The 21,220-nt window shown below is 38.1% G+C and overlaps 1 protein-coding gene across 6 annotated transcripts in view; it reads right to left on the reverse strand.

Annotated features, from left to right (window-relative positions):
- Positions 1–2,935: 2,935 nt before the first annotated feature.
- The window catches only part of LOC149319683 (roundabout homolog 1), a 764,680-nt gene continuing 746,395 nt past the window's right edge, over positions 2,936–21,220 (reverse strand). For all 6 annotated transcript variants that reach the window (XM_089512200.1, XM_089512201.1, XM_089512203.1 and 3 more), the window contains 4 exons: positions 19,154–19,306; positions 7,438–7,746; positions 4,297–4,496; positions 2,936–3,175 (listed from right to left, as the gene is read on the reverse strand). In XM_089512200.1, the coding sequence (XP_089368326.1) occupies positions 3,161–3,175; positions 4,297–4,496; positions 7,438–7,746; positions 19,154–19,306 (677 nt within the window). In that variant the 3' untranslated portion in view covers positions 2,936–3,160. The remainder of the gene's footprint in view (positions 3,176–4,296; positions 4,497–7,437; positions 7,747–19,153; positions 19,307–21,220) is intronic.

Consider the following 21,220-nt stretch of genomic DNA (forward strand, 5'->3'; position numbering starts at 1 on the left):
AATTTGTCAACTGACATCCCATGGATAAGTAACAATTCTCCCCCCCCACAACCCACCACCCATCCTAATGTTTGTTTTCATCAGTTTCATGCATAAAAAAGGAAAGTTGAGCAAATAGGATATGTGGTGGCCATGCACAGCTATTATTGTGTTTCATTGTGGGGCTAGAAGCAAAACATAGGGAGAAGCAGCAGTTGTTACTTGCCTCCAGTTTGAAGGACAGAAAAAGATGTAGAGTTGGCCCTCTGCATCTATGGATTCTGTATTTACGGCTTGAAAATATTAAAAAACAAACCTTGATTTTGCCATACCATAAAAGGGCCACTATTTTACTACCCCACTGTATATAACAGAAATTAAACATCCATGAATTCTGATATCCATTGGGGGAGGGGTCTTGGAACCAAACTCTAGCAGATACCAAGGGCCCACTGTAATGTGTATTAGCCAAGCTTCTTGTTTGCCAGAGAGAAAGTGCCCAAGCTATTTAGATGTGGGTTTGCACACTGGCCAACATCTTCAGTCAGCACCACACACTGAAAAAATGAAGTATTGCAAACTCTGAGAGAACCAATCATATGCCTTCTTTCTCATGACTTCTCCATAGCTGCCTGAAAAACGTGTGCATGGACTTAGGTTTGATAAACACAGGGTGGAATGACATTTGTTCCTTTCTGTCTAGTGCTAGATATCAAATCTCACAATTCTCTCCACTGCAGTTGCTTCTTGTTGGGTAGGCTAACCGAAACATTAGTTACCCTGAAACACCTTCCCAATCTGCATACTTGGTTCTTCCCACCCCCACAGTGTCAGTATAGCTGGGTGGATGCATGCGAAGATCAGGTCCCAGATTTAACCCATGGCACAGAATCTTTGGGATACTTCCCCCAACCCATTTATGGACAGCTCTACCTCCCCAATTCTTGGCATACAAAGCAGAGGTATTGCGTGGCATTTGGAAGCACTATTTTCAAATTTGCAAATATATACTGACACTGGGTGTCCCCAAATCAACCAGTCCCATAGCAATGTGTTGTGGCTCTAATATGGGCTCAAAATTAATATTTTGCCATCTTTAAAAAACACAGCTCCAGGTCTTAATGACCATCTGAACTTTCTGATCCTAAAATTCATAGGTGACCAATAATAAAACCAAACAAAAATATTCCATGTATTGTAAATAAAATACAGTGTGCCCTCGCCTTACATGGGGGTCCGTTCTGGACCCCCCCCCACCCGGCGTAAGACAAATCCCACGTGTGATCAAGCCCCATTCATTTGAATGGTCCGTGCCCCCGTGACATGCAGTGCAGAGTACACCAGGCCCCATTCATCATATTAGTGCTTGCCGTCCTCATGACTTCAGGTCCACATATGGTGAGCCCATGTATGGTGTGGGAGCACTGTAAAACAATTTGTTTGATTGTTGTAGTTGTTCATATTACAGCAATGAGAAAGTCTGTGAATTTGGTCCATGGGTAAAACAACAAAATGGACATCAAAGGATAATGTATTTGAGAACGTTTTTAATAAATAATGTGACAAAAATTACTTTATGATTATTGAATCCTTGGTATGCAAAATTATGGCTAAAATATGAGGTTTCTTACATGAACATAATGAAAAACATTAATCACATGGGCTTTTCCCTCAGTACTGCACACCCTTTCTATTGTAACCATTTCTTAAAAGTTAGCTAAATGAAACTTTTAGGCCTCAGTAAATACCAAAACACTGTTCCCCCCCACTGAGGCTAGGCCTGATAATTGTCCATAAACAAACACACAATTTTCCATTAGCACCGATGACAAAGAAATCATATAATTACAAAAGAGATCATAAAAATCTACGGACAGAGGACATCATTCTGGAATTTCAAAAGGGACTAATGGCACTATTTCAGTTTCAGTGGAAATCCAATGTTGAGATAGGCCACAGGAAATGTAAGAATTAAAAGTTCAGGAAATGGGAAAAGTGTTCTGTTTATGGCCCTTTCTAGGTTTGCTACCTTTACCATCTGTCAGCATTCAAATATTCCCAATACAAACATAGAGCATTAATAAAATATGAAAAAAACAAACAAAAGCTTAACATCTTACAGTAAGACAAAAACGGTTAATAGTTACAATGTTTTACAAATAAAGTTTAGTGATTGTGCTTTTAAAACCAAAAAAAAAAAAAAAAAAAAAAAAAGATAAACAGTGCATTAAAAATCAAAAGCAACCCTCCCTCCCGAAAAATCTAAGATCAAAACATAACTTCTTTAAGTGGCACTTCTTCTTTAAGGTGAACTGACACTATAAAGTAGAGGTCTGAGATTTGGGCCAGTCATGATGATGACGATGATGTTCCTTGCTAAGGATGCTTAAAAATGTCCATCTGCTTTCTGAATTGGCATCTTCATTAGCATTGGTCAAAGCTGACAACTCCTTGAGTATCTGATAGATGTAACCCACAACATAATTGCCATGTTTTGATTGCCATGCCTTCCTCCTATCCTAAAGAACTTCTGCAGTAAAGAATGTACCTCCAGGAGTAAATGGATTACAAACTAGACAAATTATAAAGTACTACAGGGTTTTTGAAAAAGGAATACGTATTTACAGTTTGAGCTATGATAACCCAAATTGTATGAAGTTGCATTTTTGCTGCAAAGGGGTCTGACTGCCGAAAGGCAATACAATGCTGTTTGCACCAAGTGCAGTTGTAACAGCATTAGAAAAATTTACAAAACAAAACAAATTTCTGCATAGATATCATTTGTTGCAGCTTTTATTGTCCAATCAATGATAGTCTATACTTAAGTTTATGAATTAGTTTGGTGACATACTTGTATTGAACTGCTCTGCCCCCCAGTTGGAGCAAAGTAAGGTTCCCCCTTCTTTCCAAAGGTGGAAGCAGCAGCTCCGCTAGCACCAAAAAGAGCACTTCTCATGGACAGAGAAAATGTGCTATATTTAAGGGAAAATACAAAGGATGTTCATTATAACTGGGGTCTTAAAAGAAAATAAAGAAATGGCATTCTAGTATCATAAAAAGATGAGAAATTGTACACTCTGATTGCACTGAACAGTATTTCTGGCATCAAATATCATCAGACTTGAGGCATCTTATGTGATATTTTTCTGATTCAATTTCAAAAATGTGTTACAGTACATCTTCAGCTTTCAGTTTCCTGTAAAACAACAATAATTGGGTATTACTTTGCTTTCTCTCTCAAAATATATGTGTATGCTATATTGAGAATATATAAGATAAAATAACTTTCTCTCATTTAGGCTAAGTCTCCCTTATTCAAAATGCTTAGGACCAGAAGTTTTTTGTAATATAGATTTTCTTTTAATTTTGGAATAAATATAATGAGAAATCTTGGACATGGAATCCAAGTCTAAACATAAAATTCATTTATGTTTTGTATACATCTTCCCCACATAGGCTGAAGGTAATTTTATACATAACATTTTAAATAATTTTGTGCATGAAACAAAGTTTGCGTACACTGAACTATCAGAAAGCAAAGATGTCACTATCTCAGCCACCCATATGGATAATTTTGGATTTTGGAATTCTGAATAAGGGAAACCCAATCTATACTACATAATATTTAAATAAACATTGAGTTCTCTAAATAGAGTGAGTGTATCTTCTTAATCATATAATCATATAATCATGGCAGAGAATTACAGTTGGCCCTCTGTATTCACAAATTCCACGGATTGATGCCTCCATATATATATATATATATATATATATATATATATATAATTACAGTCGACCCTCTGTTTTCATTCCATTCTGGAACACACACACACACACACACACACACACACACACTATGCAAAATATGGAGTTTTGCATATATTCAAGCCCCTATTTGGCTTGAATATAGGCGCATATCTACACCACATTATTTTTCCTCCATTCATCCCTCCGCATAAGCGAGGGATGTGGATTCCAAAGGACTGTAATTTCAAAAGGAAACCTTGATTTTGCCATCTTACATAAGGGACATATTCATATTCACATTTTGTATCAAGTATAATCATCAGCAAAAAAAAAAAAAAGGTATAGAAATGTAAAAGCTCTAAATTCTGAGTCATTCTTACATTAGTGGTTTAAACTATAAGGTATATGAACTGCCAGTATAGCTGCAATTAGGTTTATTTGATAAAGCCAAAATCTTAAATCTCTGTAGACTAACCAATTAAAGGTAAAAAAAAAAATTAGCATTGTGAGACATACATTGCATTTTTACAACAGATTAAGGTCCTTAGTGATTATGGAAACTCACATTACCTGTAATTCTTCTTCTTCATCCTCTTCTCGCTCGTAGGTTCCAAATACCTGCATTTCCGCAATATTCCTTCGACTTAGATTTGTTTGTTCAGCCCTTTGTCTACTTCCTGATCCTCTGGATGACATGGAACTTGAGGAACTGGGATCTCTAGTATTGTTCGATATTGGAAATGTAGGTCTACAATATGGCAGAATGTCCTCTATGAAGAGAATGATATGTGTATAAATATAGGTATATATAAATGGCTACTGCAGATACATTCTGTTTTCTATCCTGCTTTGGTATTTACTAGTAGTTATAGTCTTGGAACATGTCAAATGGGAAAAAAACTTCAAGTCTTAAGAACTCATCCACAGTAGCATACAACACCCAGAAGTCAGATTAAGATCAACTTTTCACAAAGCATTTACTGCTGTTGCCCCCAGACTCTGGAATGGCCTACTGGAAGAGATCTGTCTTATTAACACTCTAGATTCTTTTAAGAAAGATGGATCTCTTTCGACGGGCTTACCCACCTGATCTACTATGATTGAACCCTGAAAATGTTTACCTCCTACGGATGATGTGCACATAGACTGTAATGATAATTTTTATATTGTTTTTATAATTGACCGGTAATTAATATATTGTAGGAATTTGTGAGTTTGCAAAAATCTATGTGTTGTAATGCTGATTTTATCTGTTGTGCTCCCGCCTCAATCCATGGGGAGGCGGGAAATATAAATAAAGATTTTATTATTTATGATTACTATGTTTAGTATCCTGTTAGTAGCATATGCAGGCACACGTTTGCCTTAGGGCTGCATATGTACAGTCCGCGCTTCTCTTACATAGGGGATCCATTCCGGACCCCTGGGTAAGACAAAAATACACAGATGCTCAAGCCCCATTCAAATGAATGGGGCTCGTGCTGCGGGGGCGGCGTACAGGGCGCATGTCACGGGAGTACGCCTCATTCATGTGAATGGGATGCGCCTTCCCTTGTGCCTCGCACAGCTTTGAGCATATGCTCAAAGCTGCATATAATGCGGGTGCACTTTTTTTTCATTGAGGAGAAAAGCACATCTAACTGCCTTCAACTGTGCCTTGTCTCACACTCTTGCTATAACGTGTGGAGAAAGTACATCCACTGAGAATGGCCCTGCTCTTCTCTGCGTATTGAATGTGTACAGCTAAAACACAGTGACATGTGTTGGTTATGCATGGTTGTGTGTGTGTTAAAGGTTACACAGTTTAAAAATTGGAATTTGCACACTCAACTTCACATGGTGCCTCATGGCCCTAAAAACACCAATTCACTGTATATGCTCATGATTTGCACTCATGCATCAGGAACTGGTGGATAAGGGTCTTATACCGACTCAGACAACTGGATCTTCTGTCTCAGAATAGTTTACTATATCGAATGGCAGCAGCTCTCTCAAAAATTTTTCTGACATAATGCATTTTTAATACTTAAAAAACCAAATATCTTAGTGTGAGAGAAGACATTGCTGAAGGAAAGCAGTTAGATCATGGTTTAAAAAAAAGTTTGGATTTTATTAGTAAAACTGGTTTTATGAAATAAATATCTCATATTCATTTTGTTTCTAGCTCTATAATTCTGTGAGTCAATACCCAGAACTAATATTTACACCAATATTTTAAGGTTTTCTGGGAGTGATAAATCACCCAAACATTAACAATGCTTTTTTAAAATTTCACTGGCAGGATAGCCATTTGCTTTATACCATTAACACATACATTCAAAAAGAACAACTGCAGCACCTATCTTGGAGGATTTTACAAATGACTTCTGTTTATAGTACTTCCAGGGCCAGCCACATTACACCGGTGCTAAAAGATCTGCATTGGCTGCCGATTCGCTTCCGGGCGCAATATAAGGTGTTGGTGATGACCTATAAAGCCCTAAATGGCTTGGGCCCAGGATACCTGAAGGACCGCCTCTCCCCATACATTCCGTCCCGCACCCTCAGAACATCTGGGCAGCAACTACTTAGGGTTCCCGGGGCCAGGCTTGTCTCCACTACCAGGAAGACATTTTCCATCTCCGCCCCGGCCCCTTGGAACACGCTGCCCATAGAGCTCCGCTCGGCCACCTCCCTGGCCCAATTTAAAAGGGATTTGAAGACCTTCCTTTTTGGTAATGCATTCCCCGATTAAGATGTCCTATGGACCTCCTTCCTCTTCACTGGCAAGAGGACTGGCTAACTCGGGGCTTTTCTGTTTTTATTTGTAATGTTATTGATGTTTTTAATGTAATGTTTTTAAAATGCTGTAAACCGCCCTGATCTGAGGAAGGGCGGTATATAAATAAAAATTTTATTTATTTATTATTTATTATAGTGACCCACGACCACTCATAATGATCTCTTGCTTTTGTGGCAGTTTAATTAATTTACTTTCCAGTTGCTCTTCTGTTTCTTTCTGTGTGCATGCACATGTCCACATAAGTACAAATTAATGATTACCAAATGAGGGTTTGCTTCTTTGCTGGCAAGTTTTATAGAACCATATATAGATACCTTCATGCACATTCTGCTATCAGACTTTACTGGTTGTCATAAAGAAAAAAATTAAACTCATTGATGAGTTTTGTTACATGATTTGGCTTTAACTTTATAATCTGTTTATCCAGAAGTTAGCCCATCACTGTTCTGTTATTATGCTTGTCATATTTTTAGGAAAGATTGAGTGGACTTTGGTTTCTTTGACTGCATTCTTTGGTATCAAGAATATAAAGAAAACGTGTACATTCACTTTATTAAAATATAAAAGAGCACAATGCAAGGAAAGGTTTTCTTTTTGTGTTAAAATAACCCATGAGATGCAAGCATCCCCTTCTCTTCAGACATATTGGAAAAAATGGATTTCTTACGGGAATTGTATTTAATTTGCTTAATATTTCCTACTTGTTGCATACTCTATGTTTGTTTTGTTCTATGTCATAATTAAATTTCAGCAGCTAAGATTTTATAATTTCAGTGGCTAAGATATTATGCCCATAATAAGAAGCAGCAGCTACCCTAGCTTGTATGTCAGCGGCAAATGTGGTTTGACGACTGTACTTTCCCAATTTTGTTAATAACTACAAGAGGAGAAAAACCTTTAATTAACACATGACGAGCATATCAAATCACCTTGGAGAAGATGTGTTTTTGCTGGTGTGCCTTCTCGCCTTGTTGCTTTGTTTCCTCGTAGTTTGCTATCACTTTGCTGTTCCTGTGATTCTCGCCGTTCCCCTGAACTTGTCCGTACATCAGAATGCTGGCGGCTTTCAACTCCTTCTTTCCCCTTGTAGCCTGCTCCTTTTTTTTCCACTGCTCTTTCTGTCCTGGGTTCTACAGAAGGTAACTTTGGCAACATGACAGGCCGTACCTCTAGTTGAGATTTGGACTGGGCGGTAGGAGATTTTATAGCAGGAGGTGGCACTGGTGGAGGTGGCAGATCTATAAGAGGTGGGAAAAAATTAAAAGTCTCATCCAGCATCTTTGACATTGCTGACCAACTCATTAAATAACGAGACCAGACACAGAGAACTGGGTTATAAAATGGGCAACTTTATTAAAATTCAACCTATTTAACTTTATTTCTTGAGAACTGCAAGCCCAGGAGGGAGAACCTTGTGTAGGAACAGCTGGCAGATGGTCTGCTCCAAGACCAATTCCCCAGTTTCCAAAAAGGGTGAAAACATCTGAGCCCCAAGGGCAATCCATAATTTGGGTTGCCCCTGGCCGGCCCTCATCCGGAAGGCCAACCCAAGACTTCCCCACTTAACTCTCAAGACTTAAGTGAGGGTTTGAATCTCAAGCCCGCCCCAAGGCAAATCTCTTTCCCTTCGTGTTTAGCCTCAAGATGTAAACTTCTGTTCCAGAGACTCACCTTCACCCTTTAGGAGGGTGCCGAGGTGCTCACCAATCCGACTATCTCCCCCCCCACCTGCCTATGCATGAGGCCTATTTATGGCCACACCCAAGCCAATCGTCCAATTTCTCATCCAGCAATGTAGGGTAGGCAAAACCCCCTTGGGAAAACAAGGGCAAAAATTCCTACCCGGCTCCGAAGCAACCAGAATGAATCTTACACTGTCGTTGAGGTGGTAGGGTGGGCCAGCTCTTTTGAACTGACAGGGAAGCAAGGGCAGGAGAGCCTTAAACAGGCTTATCCCTGCCCCCTCCCTGTCTAACGGCCTCTCAAAGCGCGCCATTTTTATTTAAATCTTCTGGTCTCTCCAATGAGAGGCCAGCAAAACCTTCTCGCTGGGCCAATGAGCCCTGAGAACCATTGTAATTATTTTGTTTTGTTATTTGTGATCTACCTCTTGAACAAAAATTGGGTCTTCAGGGTAAGTTACAATTATAATGGTAAAGCAATTTAAAAGTGTTAATTTTTTTTAGAAATTAAAAACCTTAAAACTTCAGAAAAAAACAGAATTTAAAGCAGCAGAGAATCTTATGCGCTGAAATGTTAAAAGCCATGTGGAACAAATTAGTTTTAATAGTTTCTTCTAAAAATGATACCATCTGACTTTATTAAAGAAGGAGTTCAGCCAGTAGCATTCTGCCAAAGAGAAGTGCCATCCCACTTTTCCACCATCCAAGCTTCCCTTCATGTTCCAACATACAGAGGGACCTCTGAGGAAGAACTTAACCCCATGTTTACACTTCTTTAAGGTTCTTCAAACTGATTTACTGTATTTAAAGTATTCATACTGTGCCACTGAAGCTTACAAACCATTCATTTGACAGTTAGTTGCCTTTAAGCTTGGGATCTAAGATGAGAAACAGAAGGAAATGGGAATGGCAGTAAGGTGGGGGATTAGTTCCATCAGATACTGGCTGTTTTTCTCCCACTTGGAGTTCAGAATAATGAAAGTTGGAACATGGAAGGAGGGGCTATCACCAGCCACATTTCTTTCTTTTTTGTTCAAATGAAAAATTGTTAGGAAAGGTGAAAGAAGACTACAGTTTCCATCTTAAGGGGCAGTGGGTGAGGGGATAATAAAATAGTTCCATATTTCAGATGTAACTTAAGATCCTTATATAACCTAACAGCCTCCATAATTTAAAGGGTCACACCTTATACACTCTTAAAACAAAAAGCCTTCTTTTTCATCTCCTACCAAAATTGGCCTTGAGTTGACTTCTTTTATACATCTATGTATATCCATAGCTGTATATGTATCTCCATAATTTTAGAAAGTGAATTAGAAGAGTACACCAAAATATTTGAGAGAAATAAATCAACAGGAATAGATAGCATATCAATAGTGCTGTTTCAAAGCTACAGAGACAGATGCGATCTTACTTCTAACTAAAACCTGTCGACAAATCTGGAAAACAAAATAATTATCTACAGATTAGGAACACTCAATATACAGTCCAGCCTCCAAGAAAGGAGGCACCAGGTATCACAGTAGACATCACATTATTACACAGATCTCCCATGCAAGCAAAGTGATGCTGAGGATTATATGACAGACCTTTACTATATATGGAGGGGGAAATGCCATACTAAGCACTATGGATCATATACCAAACATATATGTTGGACAATGGAAAACACCAAAGAATTTCAGAAGAAAAGCAACTTATGTTTTTTTAGATTATAGCAAAGCCTTTTCCTAAGTAGAACAGAAGTCAGCAAAGTATGGCCCAGGGGGCATGTTCCCCCAGTGGTGTTTTTGTGCCCCCCTCAAAGCCCAGTCTGGAATTAACTGTTGCCCCAAAAATGGCACTAAATAACCTCTAAGGGGCATTCTTTCTTACCAAGTTTCTGGGGTACCCAGGCCATTTTAGGATTCCACAAAGTCCATTTTAAAACAGGCAGTGATTAATAGGCCATGTCTAGTCACTTGTTCTAGTTAAAAAAAGGCCCCTCTTGGGCCTAAAATTGGCCAGGGAGATAAAAACATGGCAAAAATGCACCTCATAGCCTCTAGAGGACACTGGAGGACATTTTAAAGGATTTTGTTTGTTATGCAAGCACCCTTCCAAGGCCACCTGGGGAGGGTAATGGAGTTCCTGGCCTCCCACAGTTCCCCATTGCAGATCATGAAAAGTTAGGGTTCACACTATAAGAAATGGGTGTACCACAACACCTACTTGTCTTAATGTGTAAACAATACTCTGGACAAGAGGCCAGGATCAGGACAGTATATGGAGTAGCATATAGACTCAGAAAAAATGACAGTAGAAAAGAAGAAGGCCATAGTACAGATGACATGTCCAGAGGTAGCCCCGTTGGCCATATAGCATAGTAGAGTATCATCCAAAATCACAAAACAGTGATTGATCCAAACAATATACACATTATACTCCACTGGCTTCTTCATCAAGCAAAGGTGTTAAATTCCTTGCCTGATGGAGAAGTTAGTGGAGTTCTGAAAGCTTACAACATGTGCTTTGGTTGGCCCAATAGATGTAGCACTGTTTTGTGGTTTTGGATGATACCATATTACAGATGGATTTATTTTAACAAGGATTCAATGTCCTTGGGTTTACAGGTCTGGAGCAGGGATGTTGGTGACCTGAGGCTTTTGAATGCTTCTCATTTATTTAGTTATCCATCTATCTTCCCCCTTTATTTACTTTTCATTAAATAGAAATAATTAGGGTTGCCATGGTTGAAAAATGACATAATGGCGAATGAGACAACAACACTGTATTAGTCAACTGATATCTAAAGATAGGTATATCTGCAGATAGATAAATAATCTACCACATTATCATATAAATTATTTTAAAATTTAATAATTTCATTGTAAAATAGAACGTCCTAAACCAGGAGCTTTATTCCATGCAAATCTTTTATTTAAAATAGTCACCCTTGAACAGGCTTTGCAGTTGCATATTCTGCAAAATAAAATAAAATAAAATAAAATAAAATACTAGGATACATTCAAATGCAGATAAAGACACCTCTGAGGAAGGTTCAGAAAATGGAAAGTACAGTACTTGACGCTTCATATGACCTATTAATTCTCCTTTTAAATACTATTAGAATATTAAGGATAATTTTTCAAATGATTATTTTTATCCATGCATAACTCCTCATGCTATTTTTCTGTTCTATAATTAAGAATTAACAACTTTAAAATAAAAAAGGCTGTAAGTCATAGCACATGCTGTCATAGAAGTAAGAAACCTTTCAAAAGCTCACTAGAGGAAAGTAAGACCCAAGGCTGCTTTGCATCAAGAGCACTGGAAGCTGATGACAGGTATACATCAAGGGAGCAGGTGGAGGAAAATGGGTCTGTGAAAGGCATAAATAATAGCCATGTGCTTGTACTGCATATCGTCCCCCAAATGCATCTATTGCAAAATGAAGAAGAGTAAAATTTTAACATCCCTGCTGCTGTAATTTGCAATAAATGTATATCTGAAAAAGGAAATGAGAACACTTTCCAAATCTCAGACCAGCTGTGTTTTTGAGTTAATGGGTCTATCAGGTACTTCCTTTCAGCCAACATGCACAATGGGAGAACACTGGGCACAACTGTAGCAATTCGTATTAAAAGAACATGGGTATAGTTGGCTTTAAATGCATCAAGATTTATAAAATGGGCATGTTGTGGCAATTTTCTATAGCATGAAAGAACAATGATTTACTTTACTGTTCTAAAAATTAAAATTATTTTATACTTGATAGGATAAAATTAGCTTGGATTTCTGCTATCAGGGACATAGTGCAATGTCAACATAACATGGATCAGCAGTTCTCAAATCGTCAGAAACAGGCATTCATTTTGCCTACTCCTGTATCTGAACATTTTGTTGAATTCTTTCTCATACCGAATCCATGTCTTTGCCCTCTTCCTATAAGCAACACTCATGGATTCTACTAAAAGTTCTACTAAAAGGGGTATAGCTGTCAAATGTCTACATAATTCTGATTCAGGATGTACAATTTTTTTTGTAACTTAATGAAATTTTTACTTCTTCATTCTAAAATATACCCAAATGTATTTTTTTAGATTCACAGGCCTGTTACAAACTGCCAAAATAAAGCTGCTTCAGGTCTCTTTGGAGGTATGCTGTTTAAATGATGCATGCATCCTAAGAATCCGGAAGCTGCACCAAAGCCACACTCCAATGCTTAGGAATGGAGTGTGGCTTTGGTGCGACCTCCGGACTCTTAGGACCCATGCATCATTTAAATAGCATACCTCCAAAGAGACCTGAAGCAACTTTATTTTGGCAGTCTGTAACAGGCCACAGTAGGTTTTTTTTTTTAAAAAAAAATGCTGATAGTGCTTTAAGGGGAAATGACTCAGTTTCAAAAGACCTTTTGTTAAAAATGCAATTTGGTATACATCTCTAAAGAGTACTGCAAAGTGATATGCTCCTTATAGGAAGCTTTGTTGCAACCTGCAGAGAAGGTAGAGGAAGTTTTATTACAACACATCATTCCTTGCTGAGAGAAATCCTCCAAATCAAAAAATGAAACTTTTCAGAGGTCAACACTGTTTCACCCCAACAGTATTTATTTAACAGCTCAAATCACAGAGAAAATCCAGAATCAATCTGCCTTGTCTGCTGTAAACTGGCACACTTAGTTATTAAAAAAGGAAATGAAGGCCTCCATGGTGAGAAATAAAAAATAAATCACAGAATGACATCAAACCAATATACGGGACTCAGAGGTAACTAGAAAAGGTCAGCTATTCTCATCTATTCCATTTATATGTGTTTGCATATTGCTACGTCCTTGCCTGCTTAAAAAAAAACCAATTAGCAGATGCTATTTTACAGAATGTCCTATGTAGGGAAAAAATCATATGTGCCTTTTTATATATATAAAAAAGTACCTGTAATTTTCACAATGCTCTAAATGAAAAGATACAGAAACCATGGAGAAATAATTTGGGGAGAAGAGGAATCAATTCAACCAGCTATGTCAAAACTGGAAGAAGAAAAAGTACAAATATTTATTTAAACTCTTTCAAATATGAGGGATTGTTCAGTTCAATCAAAGGAAATTAAAATTGTCTTATTAAAATATATTCTCAGTTTAACATTAGACAATAGCATTATAAGCATTTTCAGCCTGATAATGATAGTATTCTAGTTGCTATTACTTTAAAAATGTATGAAGACTGCCATTTTGGTAACAGTATTTTCATTCTTCTCTTTTCAGTGCTTAAAATTCAGTTAGACCAATAAATAAATAAATAAATCCAAACAACCATAGTTCGAACACAAACTCCATGATGAAATCCTGTTGGTGCATTACACTAGTGTAACCATCTGTTATGTTTGTGGCTGTAATTTTGCCAGAATTCAGCAGTGATGGCAGGGAGTGCTGAATAAAAAAATAGAGGGAAAATGGGTGGATTACAATGGACTCACTGAGGGACCATAGACAGGTTGCTGGCTCCCTTTCCATGATTTAGATTCATTTTCTTAATTCATAATATTTGCATTTTCAACAAATATACAAAATTGAAATTTTGCATTGAAATCCACAAACATCTGGATAATTTCAACCGGAAAGAAGAAACCCTTAAAGTGAACAAAATTTGGCTATGAGTCCTGAGGAACAGCAAAATAAGGACTCAGCAAATGCAAATGGGAAACCATTCAGAGTCAGGGGCTTTCCCAGCAGATAATGATCACCATTTAGCAGACACTCATCCTCTTTTGCATTAGCCTCCCAGCCTGAGGCCTGCCATCAGCACAGAACAATACATATGCAAATCACTCCTGCATTCCCAGGCTCACACAGAGTGTGTGTGTGTGTGTGTGTGTGTGTGTGTGTATGTATACACACACACACACACACACACACACACACAGACACACACTTTTTTTCCAGGCAAGCGTTCACTGAAGATGCCAGCCACAGATGTTGGCAAAACATCAGGAACAGACTCTTCTAGAACATGTCCACAAAGCCCGAAAAACTCACAAAAAACTAACAATACAAAATTGAACTTGAAAGTTGAAAAGAGGGATGTTACCTGCAGATTGGACTGAATATTATGCATAATACTAATAATATGTTTGGTGCCTTCCTAATTCTATAGCAAATGGGACTGCCCAACTCACCAGGCAAGTCCAGTTGTTGGGTCTACAGCGCAGGGATTGGCCAGGAGGCAGGCCGCCCATGCTTCCTGCCTGCTGATTGGCTGGCCACCCTTTATTAGGCCATGCCATCCGGCATTTGGCCCCATTTTTGTTTGCCGGCTCTCACCCTTCCCTCCCTCCTAGGGTTCATGCTTCACTTTCATAACTTGCCGAGGGAGGCAGCATAGTTCCTGCATCTTTTGGGCGTGGTTTTCTGTGCTGAGGAGCACTGGATCGGGACTTTCAAACGCCTTGTATATCAGCAAACCCCTACTGTTGCCTACTAAAGAAAAACTGTAATGTTCCTCCAGATATTTATTATAAACACAAACTACTGAGAGAAAAAGACAGAATTCTGTGTTGTCACAATACGGATGTCAGTGAACCCCAACTCTTTGGACAGAGAGTTGGGATTCAGGGACATCCGTATTGTGACAACACAAAATTCTATCTCTTTCTCCATGTAATTCCAAGGAAGCGGTTTTGGCACTAGACCAATTATTGTCAGATGAAGACTGACTGGAAATTAATCCAGAGAGAAGTGAGGTATTCCTGGTCAATGAAAAGGCAGATCAGAACAGAGGGATTCAACCTGTCCTGGATAGGATTACAGTCTGCTTGAAGTCTCAGTAGCTTAGTATAATCATGGATTCAGGCAGCCAGGAGTGCATTTGCACACATAAAACTAGTGTGCCAGCTTGAGGTCTCAGATTTGGCCATGGCAATGCATGTCTTGATTATATCCTATGTGGATTACTGTAATGCATTTTACTTTGGAACCACTTGGGAAGCTTCACTGGGGCCAAAATGCTGTGACTAGACTGCTGACAGCAGTTGGTTATAGACAGAATAATAGTTTAAATAAGTTTACTGGCTACTACTACTACTACCACTAATTTTTTTTATAATTATTATAAATATAATTATTATATAAAGGCTATCAGAGCAGCGTACAAATTGTTAATTAGACATTTCCCTGCCCTCAAGGCAGAAAAAGAGAAGGGAATGGCAGTGGGGAAGGGGGAAAGTCTCTCCCTCTGATGTATGGACCACGGCAGATGGACTGGAAGGAAGGCCCTTCTTCTTACTCTGATTAGGCTCGATGGAACTGGCCTGCCCTTCTCTCATTCTGGATGGTGGATGAAGGGAGGGCCTTCTTCTTTCACACAAGGCCTCATGGAGCTGGCTTGCCTTTCTCTCCCTCTGGATGGTGGATGGAGGGAGACTATTGGAAATCTTTCCAAGGAAATACAGTGCAGTTCAGTAAGGTGGGTGGCAGGTTTGAATGCAGGACGTGGTATCTTTATTCTTTGAAAAGTGTCATTAATCATCATGTTAGACCCTCATATTAGACAAATCCTCAGAATTTAGTTTCCCAGAGTCATGTTCTGTTGCGGACACTACACAGAAATAGACTTGCATAATAGGTATAGTATCCTTAGTATCCCCTGGTGTTTGGTTCCAAGACCCCCATCCCAGGCATTCTGAAAACTGTGGATACTCAAGACCCATTAAATACAATCTTATGTGTCCCTTGTATAAAATGGAAAAAAATTGAAGCTTTGCTTTTTGAAATATGTATGTATATGGTATTTTCACTTTCTTCCTCATTTTTCTTCAGTAATCGTTCAAGTTTGTTATTTTCTGCTAGTAATATGGTGTCATCCATGTATTTTAAACTGTTTATGTTCCTTCCTCCAATAATTCACATCCTTCCTCTGAGTCTAATCTTCCTTAATGTATAATAGATTTAGCATATGATTAAATTGTTAGGGTGATTAGATAAAGCCTTGCCTGATACCCCTGCCAGTTGGAAACTATTCTGGTTCTCTGTGTACTGTCTGGACAGAAGACTCTTGTCCTGTATACAGATTATACACATCAGGACAATAAAATGTTGTGGCACACCCTATTTTTCTAAGAGGAATGCACAGTTTTTCATGATCTACACAATCAAAGGCTTTGCTATAATCTATAAAGAACAGGCTGATTTCTTCTGAAATTCTTTTGTGTGTGCCATTATCCAATATTTGTTTGCAATATGGTTCCTAGTGTCTCTTCTCTTCCTGAACCTAGCTTGGATATCTGATAGTTACCATTCCTTATATAATAAAACTATTTCTTGCAGAATTTGGAACACTACTTTGCTTACACAGGAGATTAATGCAATTGTCCTGTGGATACTGCAGTCCCTGGTGTCCCCTTTCTTGGGGATTGGAGTGTTTCCAATCTGTGTGCCATTGTTTTGTTTTCCGTTATTTGTTGACATACAGTCAGCCCTTTGTATCTGTGGGGTTCTGTCCTCCCTCTATGGGTAACAAAAAACATAGGACCTCAAGTCTCATTGTTTCCAATGGTGGTATGCCACGGTATGCACGTGGCCACACTGGCATGGATGGCAAGAGCTGACTGTAGTTAGAATTAGAGTAGATTCTGTGCATGTAGCTTGATGCAGCTCTATTGACATGCCATTTTTTCTTGATGATTTGTTTCTCTCAAGTGGTCTGAGTGCAGCTTACCAGTTCACTTTCTAAAATTGTAGGTTCACATTCAAATGGTTAGTCTTTGAATTACTGTATATACTTGACTATAAGTTGATCTCACATATAAATTGAGGGCAGATTTGGGGCCAAAATTTGGGAATTTGATATCACTTGTGGATAAGTCGAGGGTAAAATTAAGGGTCTCAGCACCCTTCCTCCCCTCTGGGACAGCCAGGATTGGGGACAAGGCTTGGCAGTTGAGCGCTTGCCCTCCATCCTCCTCCCCACTCTGGCAATCTTCCCTCTCTCTTATTCTACAGCTGGGCTGTCCCTTCGGGAGACAGCCAGGCTGGGGAATTCTTCATATTGAACAATGTATAAGTCAACCCAGGTTTTTGAGTCAGTTTTTTTGGTAAAATCTTTTTTGACTTATACACGAGTATATACTGTACTATTTCACATTTAATGGAATAACCATGCATGAATCCATAATCCATTCTATACAGACATGATTTGTGTTTATGTTTATCCTTTAAAAAACAAACAAACAAACAAACAAGGTGGGTATATTTTCAAAGGACTCCACATCCAGAAACAGTCACCATTACTAGTCTTGCATATTGCAAATATTAGATAATATATTTCTGTTGTCTATGTGTTATAGACCATCTTGATTTTAAAGTGAAGTTCAAAAAATACAGTATAAAATGTGCTAAAACAAGCACATGGTTGAAAGTACAGAACACATATCGATTAGGTCTGTCAGAGCAGCTGCAATGTTAGATAACAGTGCTATACAATCTAGCTTTGTATAAAAAACTTCTAACATAACATTGCCACCAAATTCAGCTCACTGTCATTTATTTCTATTGTAGAAAAAAGAAATAACTATGCACAGCTCTTGACAAGATTTCTTTTCTGGCTTTCTAGCCAGCACAGATGTGTTCATATCAAGGTTTGAAGCTTAGTCAATTTTTCATATAGAGCTTCACATGTAAAACTAATAAAACTTGCTAAGACATCTATAAATTCTTGCAAAAGGCCATTACAGGGGATCCATAAATATAAATTTCCTGGCATAGTTTTTGGGATTTATACCATTTATTCTTCCTTCACACAAAACCCAAGCAAACAAAAAGCCACGTAAACAAGCATGCAGAAAACTGCCTTAATAACCTCTTGAAATCAGATAATACTCTGACAATTCAGTTTCACTGACAAAGAGAGCCTGGGCAGAAGCCAAGAGGCCCAGGTGCATTGTGTCATGCCACTATTTAATGTAGTCTAATATCAGATAGACGTTACTGAGAGAAAATACTCAGAATAAAGTACAGATAATAGCATGGACAACCACTCATTGCAAAATTACTTTTGCTCATCATGCTGTGCGCTTTGTATTAAATTTTTCTGTCAAGTGGCAGGAATCACAGGGAGAAGTGGCTTGAAAACCCCTTCTTGTAACCCTGGATAAGTATCTATAATATTAGGCTTTCATATGATAATGGCAAATGATGACCCTCTGAAAAAATTCTGACTGGTAATGAAAGTCCTAATCAGATTGTTGTTGTTGAAAATGGGTGGGGGAAGATGCCTTTGCCACTACTCCCATCCTTTTTAGAGAATTCAGAAAACCTGACAAGATGTGTAAATCTTTGGGAATATATCTTACGTAAATTTCCAACAAACCCCTTTGGTTGTTTTATGAAACTGAAACGTGGTGGTTTAATAAAAGCTGGCCCTCCTGAGGCATTTTCATTAAAGGCTCTCTCTAGACAACATCACAATGTTTGCATTATCCTTCTATACTCCCCAGAGAATACAAGCATTACCTTTTCAGCAGGAGTCGATATTGTGTGTGTAGGCATGAGAGGAGATGATTAGATTTTGCCTTTTGGTGCACAAAGTAGCCACATGGAACAATGCTATGGTTAGGATTAAAATTCAATGCTTTTTCTGCCTTCTATTTGAATGTTAAATTGTTTCTGTGAGGGGGAAAATGACACTATAGAGGATTTATTTTAATGAAGATTTTAATCTCATGCATGCATTATTTGCCACTGCTGTACCCATTTGCAGTCTCTGCTCTCACACATAGTGATATTTAACAGCTGATTAGGGAACAAATACACTTTTTATGCATGTATGTCCAAGAGAATTCAGGAGTCTGTAAACAATGGTGATGATGACAATATGCTATGTTGAATGAGCATATCATCAGAAAATACAATCCACTTTTCAATTAGTATTAGCTTTATAAAAATAGTCTGTGTACCACAAAATAATGTATATCAACTAATAGTATTTACCATCTGTGTAGACTTCTCTGCGCAGATGTCCTTGCTGGTGCTTTTGCTTTTTGGCAGGTCGGATCTTCTGTATTACAGCAGCACTCATATTGCTGTCAGTGGACACAGGGCTGGTGGGTCTAGGGCAGTGTGAAGCATGATAATGTCTACGGCCTGGAAGGAAAACAGCACACATCATCTCAATTTATTTATTTTCTCCGAAACATAACTTATCTCTCCATTCTGTAAATGAAAATATTGTAACAACACTGACATCATCCATGTTCAGTATTACATAACAGTTTTTTTGTTTGTTTTTAAAAAGGTCTGCACAATGGCCATTATCCCATGCAACACATTCTCAGGGCCCTAATACTGCAGAATAATAACGTTCAGTCAGAGATATGATAGGCAATGCCCAACGGGCTCTTGCTCTCTTTTTTATAGGTCTTAGGCTGGAATAGTTTTTGCATGAGTGGAAACAAGAATTTCTAAAAAGCAACAAAATAATGTTCTTTCTGCAATGTTGTGCAAGGTCTTCCAGCAAGAGATAATTCTTATATGGACATATCAGATGGGGCTTGCTGAACCCTTTTCACATTCCTGTGAACCATCTCTGAGTAGAAATCTGCTTCATCAGTCTGTGCCCTACCTATTTTTCACCCACTTACACAAAGATAGTAGCTGCTAAAGATGGATTGAAATAACTGCGTAGTCAGTGAAGCAAGTTCATACACTCACCTGTGTGTGTGCGTATCTTCAAGTTGCCTCTAAATTATCAGTAACCTCATGGATTTGTTAGGGTTTTCTTAGGCAAGGAATACTGAGGTGGTTTTGTTAGTTCCTTCCTCTGAAATACAGCCTACAGCCCTGCTGACCCTGCTTGGTTTCCAAGATCAAACAGAAGCTGATGCCTTCAGGATTCTTATGTGATGTTTTTATGGCTCCTCATAAGGTGTTGCCAACAATTGTCCCTATGTTATATATGGTTGCTAAATTAGTTTATCATAATTTCTTTTTCCTCTGTTTGTCTGGGGGAAGGGGATTTAACAATTAATAGAATGCCATGCTTTTTTCTTCCATGTATGGTTAGATTTGTCACTCATCCATTTCACTGGTCAGCCAAGAATAAAATAGTAGATATGCAGGTTTACAAAACTAACAATCATACCTATTTTGCAACTTCTAATGGACTCTCTATCTAATGTGAGTTTGAGGGATTATCCATCTCTATGTACAGCTGGAAAGTGAACTCCCCTGGTTCTGTTGCATGCCATCAAACTGCACAATACAAATATCCTGCCCAGTACCAAACATAAGCCTTGTCAAATTCTGGAACTGATAATATATTATTTGACAGTTCAAAGTAGCATCACCTCCTTGCTTTATCAGTCTAGAAAGCTTTAGTATTGTGGCGTTATACTATAAAATAATATTTGAGAGCTGTCTCTGTAATAACCACATTTTTGTGTTCCCAAGCTGCTAGACTTTGATGTTACTATGTTCATATCATATTACAAAGTAAAAACAGAATGCAGATGAAACCTTTTACCCCTAAGATTTTCTTTCAAAGAACTATATTTTTTTCCTGAAGGGATAAGGGTTACTATCTAATCTATCTAGCTCTTTGTATTTTATATGTATTGGCACATCCTATTTATGATACTGTTGCAGAAAAACAATGCACTGAGGAAGATTATAGAACAAGTAAAGATGTCAACATTACAAAAAAAATCTTCAAAAGATTACAAAGGTATGGCTACTTATCTTTTAAAATACATTCTTTCAACAGTGAATTTGAGGTGAGGGTATGGTTATGGATATAGTTTTTCATGTTCTCTTCTTTCATTTGGTCCACATGGCATTACTGTTTTGTTCTTTATTGTTTCCATAGTTACCGTAATTAGTGTGTATTTTGGTACCTCATTTTATACCTTTGTTTGTTAGAACCTAGTGCACATTTTTGTGAATGGATGTTTAAAATTGTATAAATATGGATTTCCACCCTCTTTTTTAGTGTTGTACTGAGAAAACACTGGGAGAAAATCTGGACTCAAATGACAAGGAGACATTGTTTAATCATACCTT

Source organism: Sceloporus occidentalis, unplaced genomic scaffold (assembly GCF_023333645.1).
Source record: "Sceloporus occidentalis isolate IW3139 unplaced genomic scaffold, rSceOcc1.0.p SCAF_2, whole genome shotgun sequence".
Taxonomy (NCBI): domain Eukaryota; kingdom Metazoa; phylum Chordata; class Lepidosauria; order Squamata; family Phrynosomatidae; genus Sceloporus; species Sceloporus occidentalis.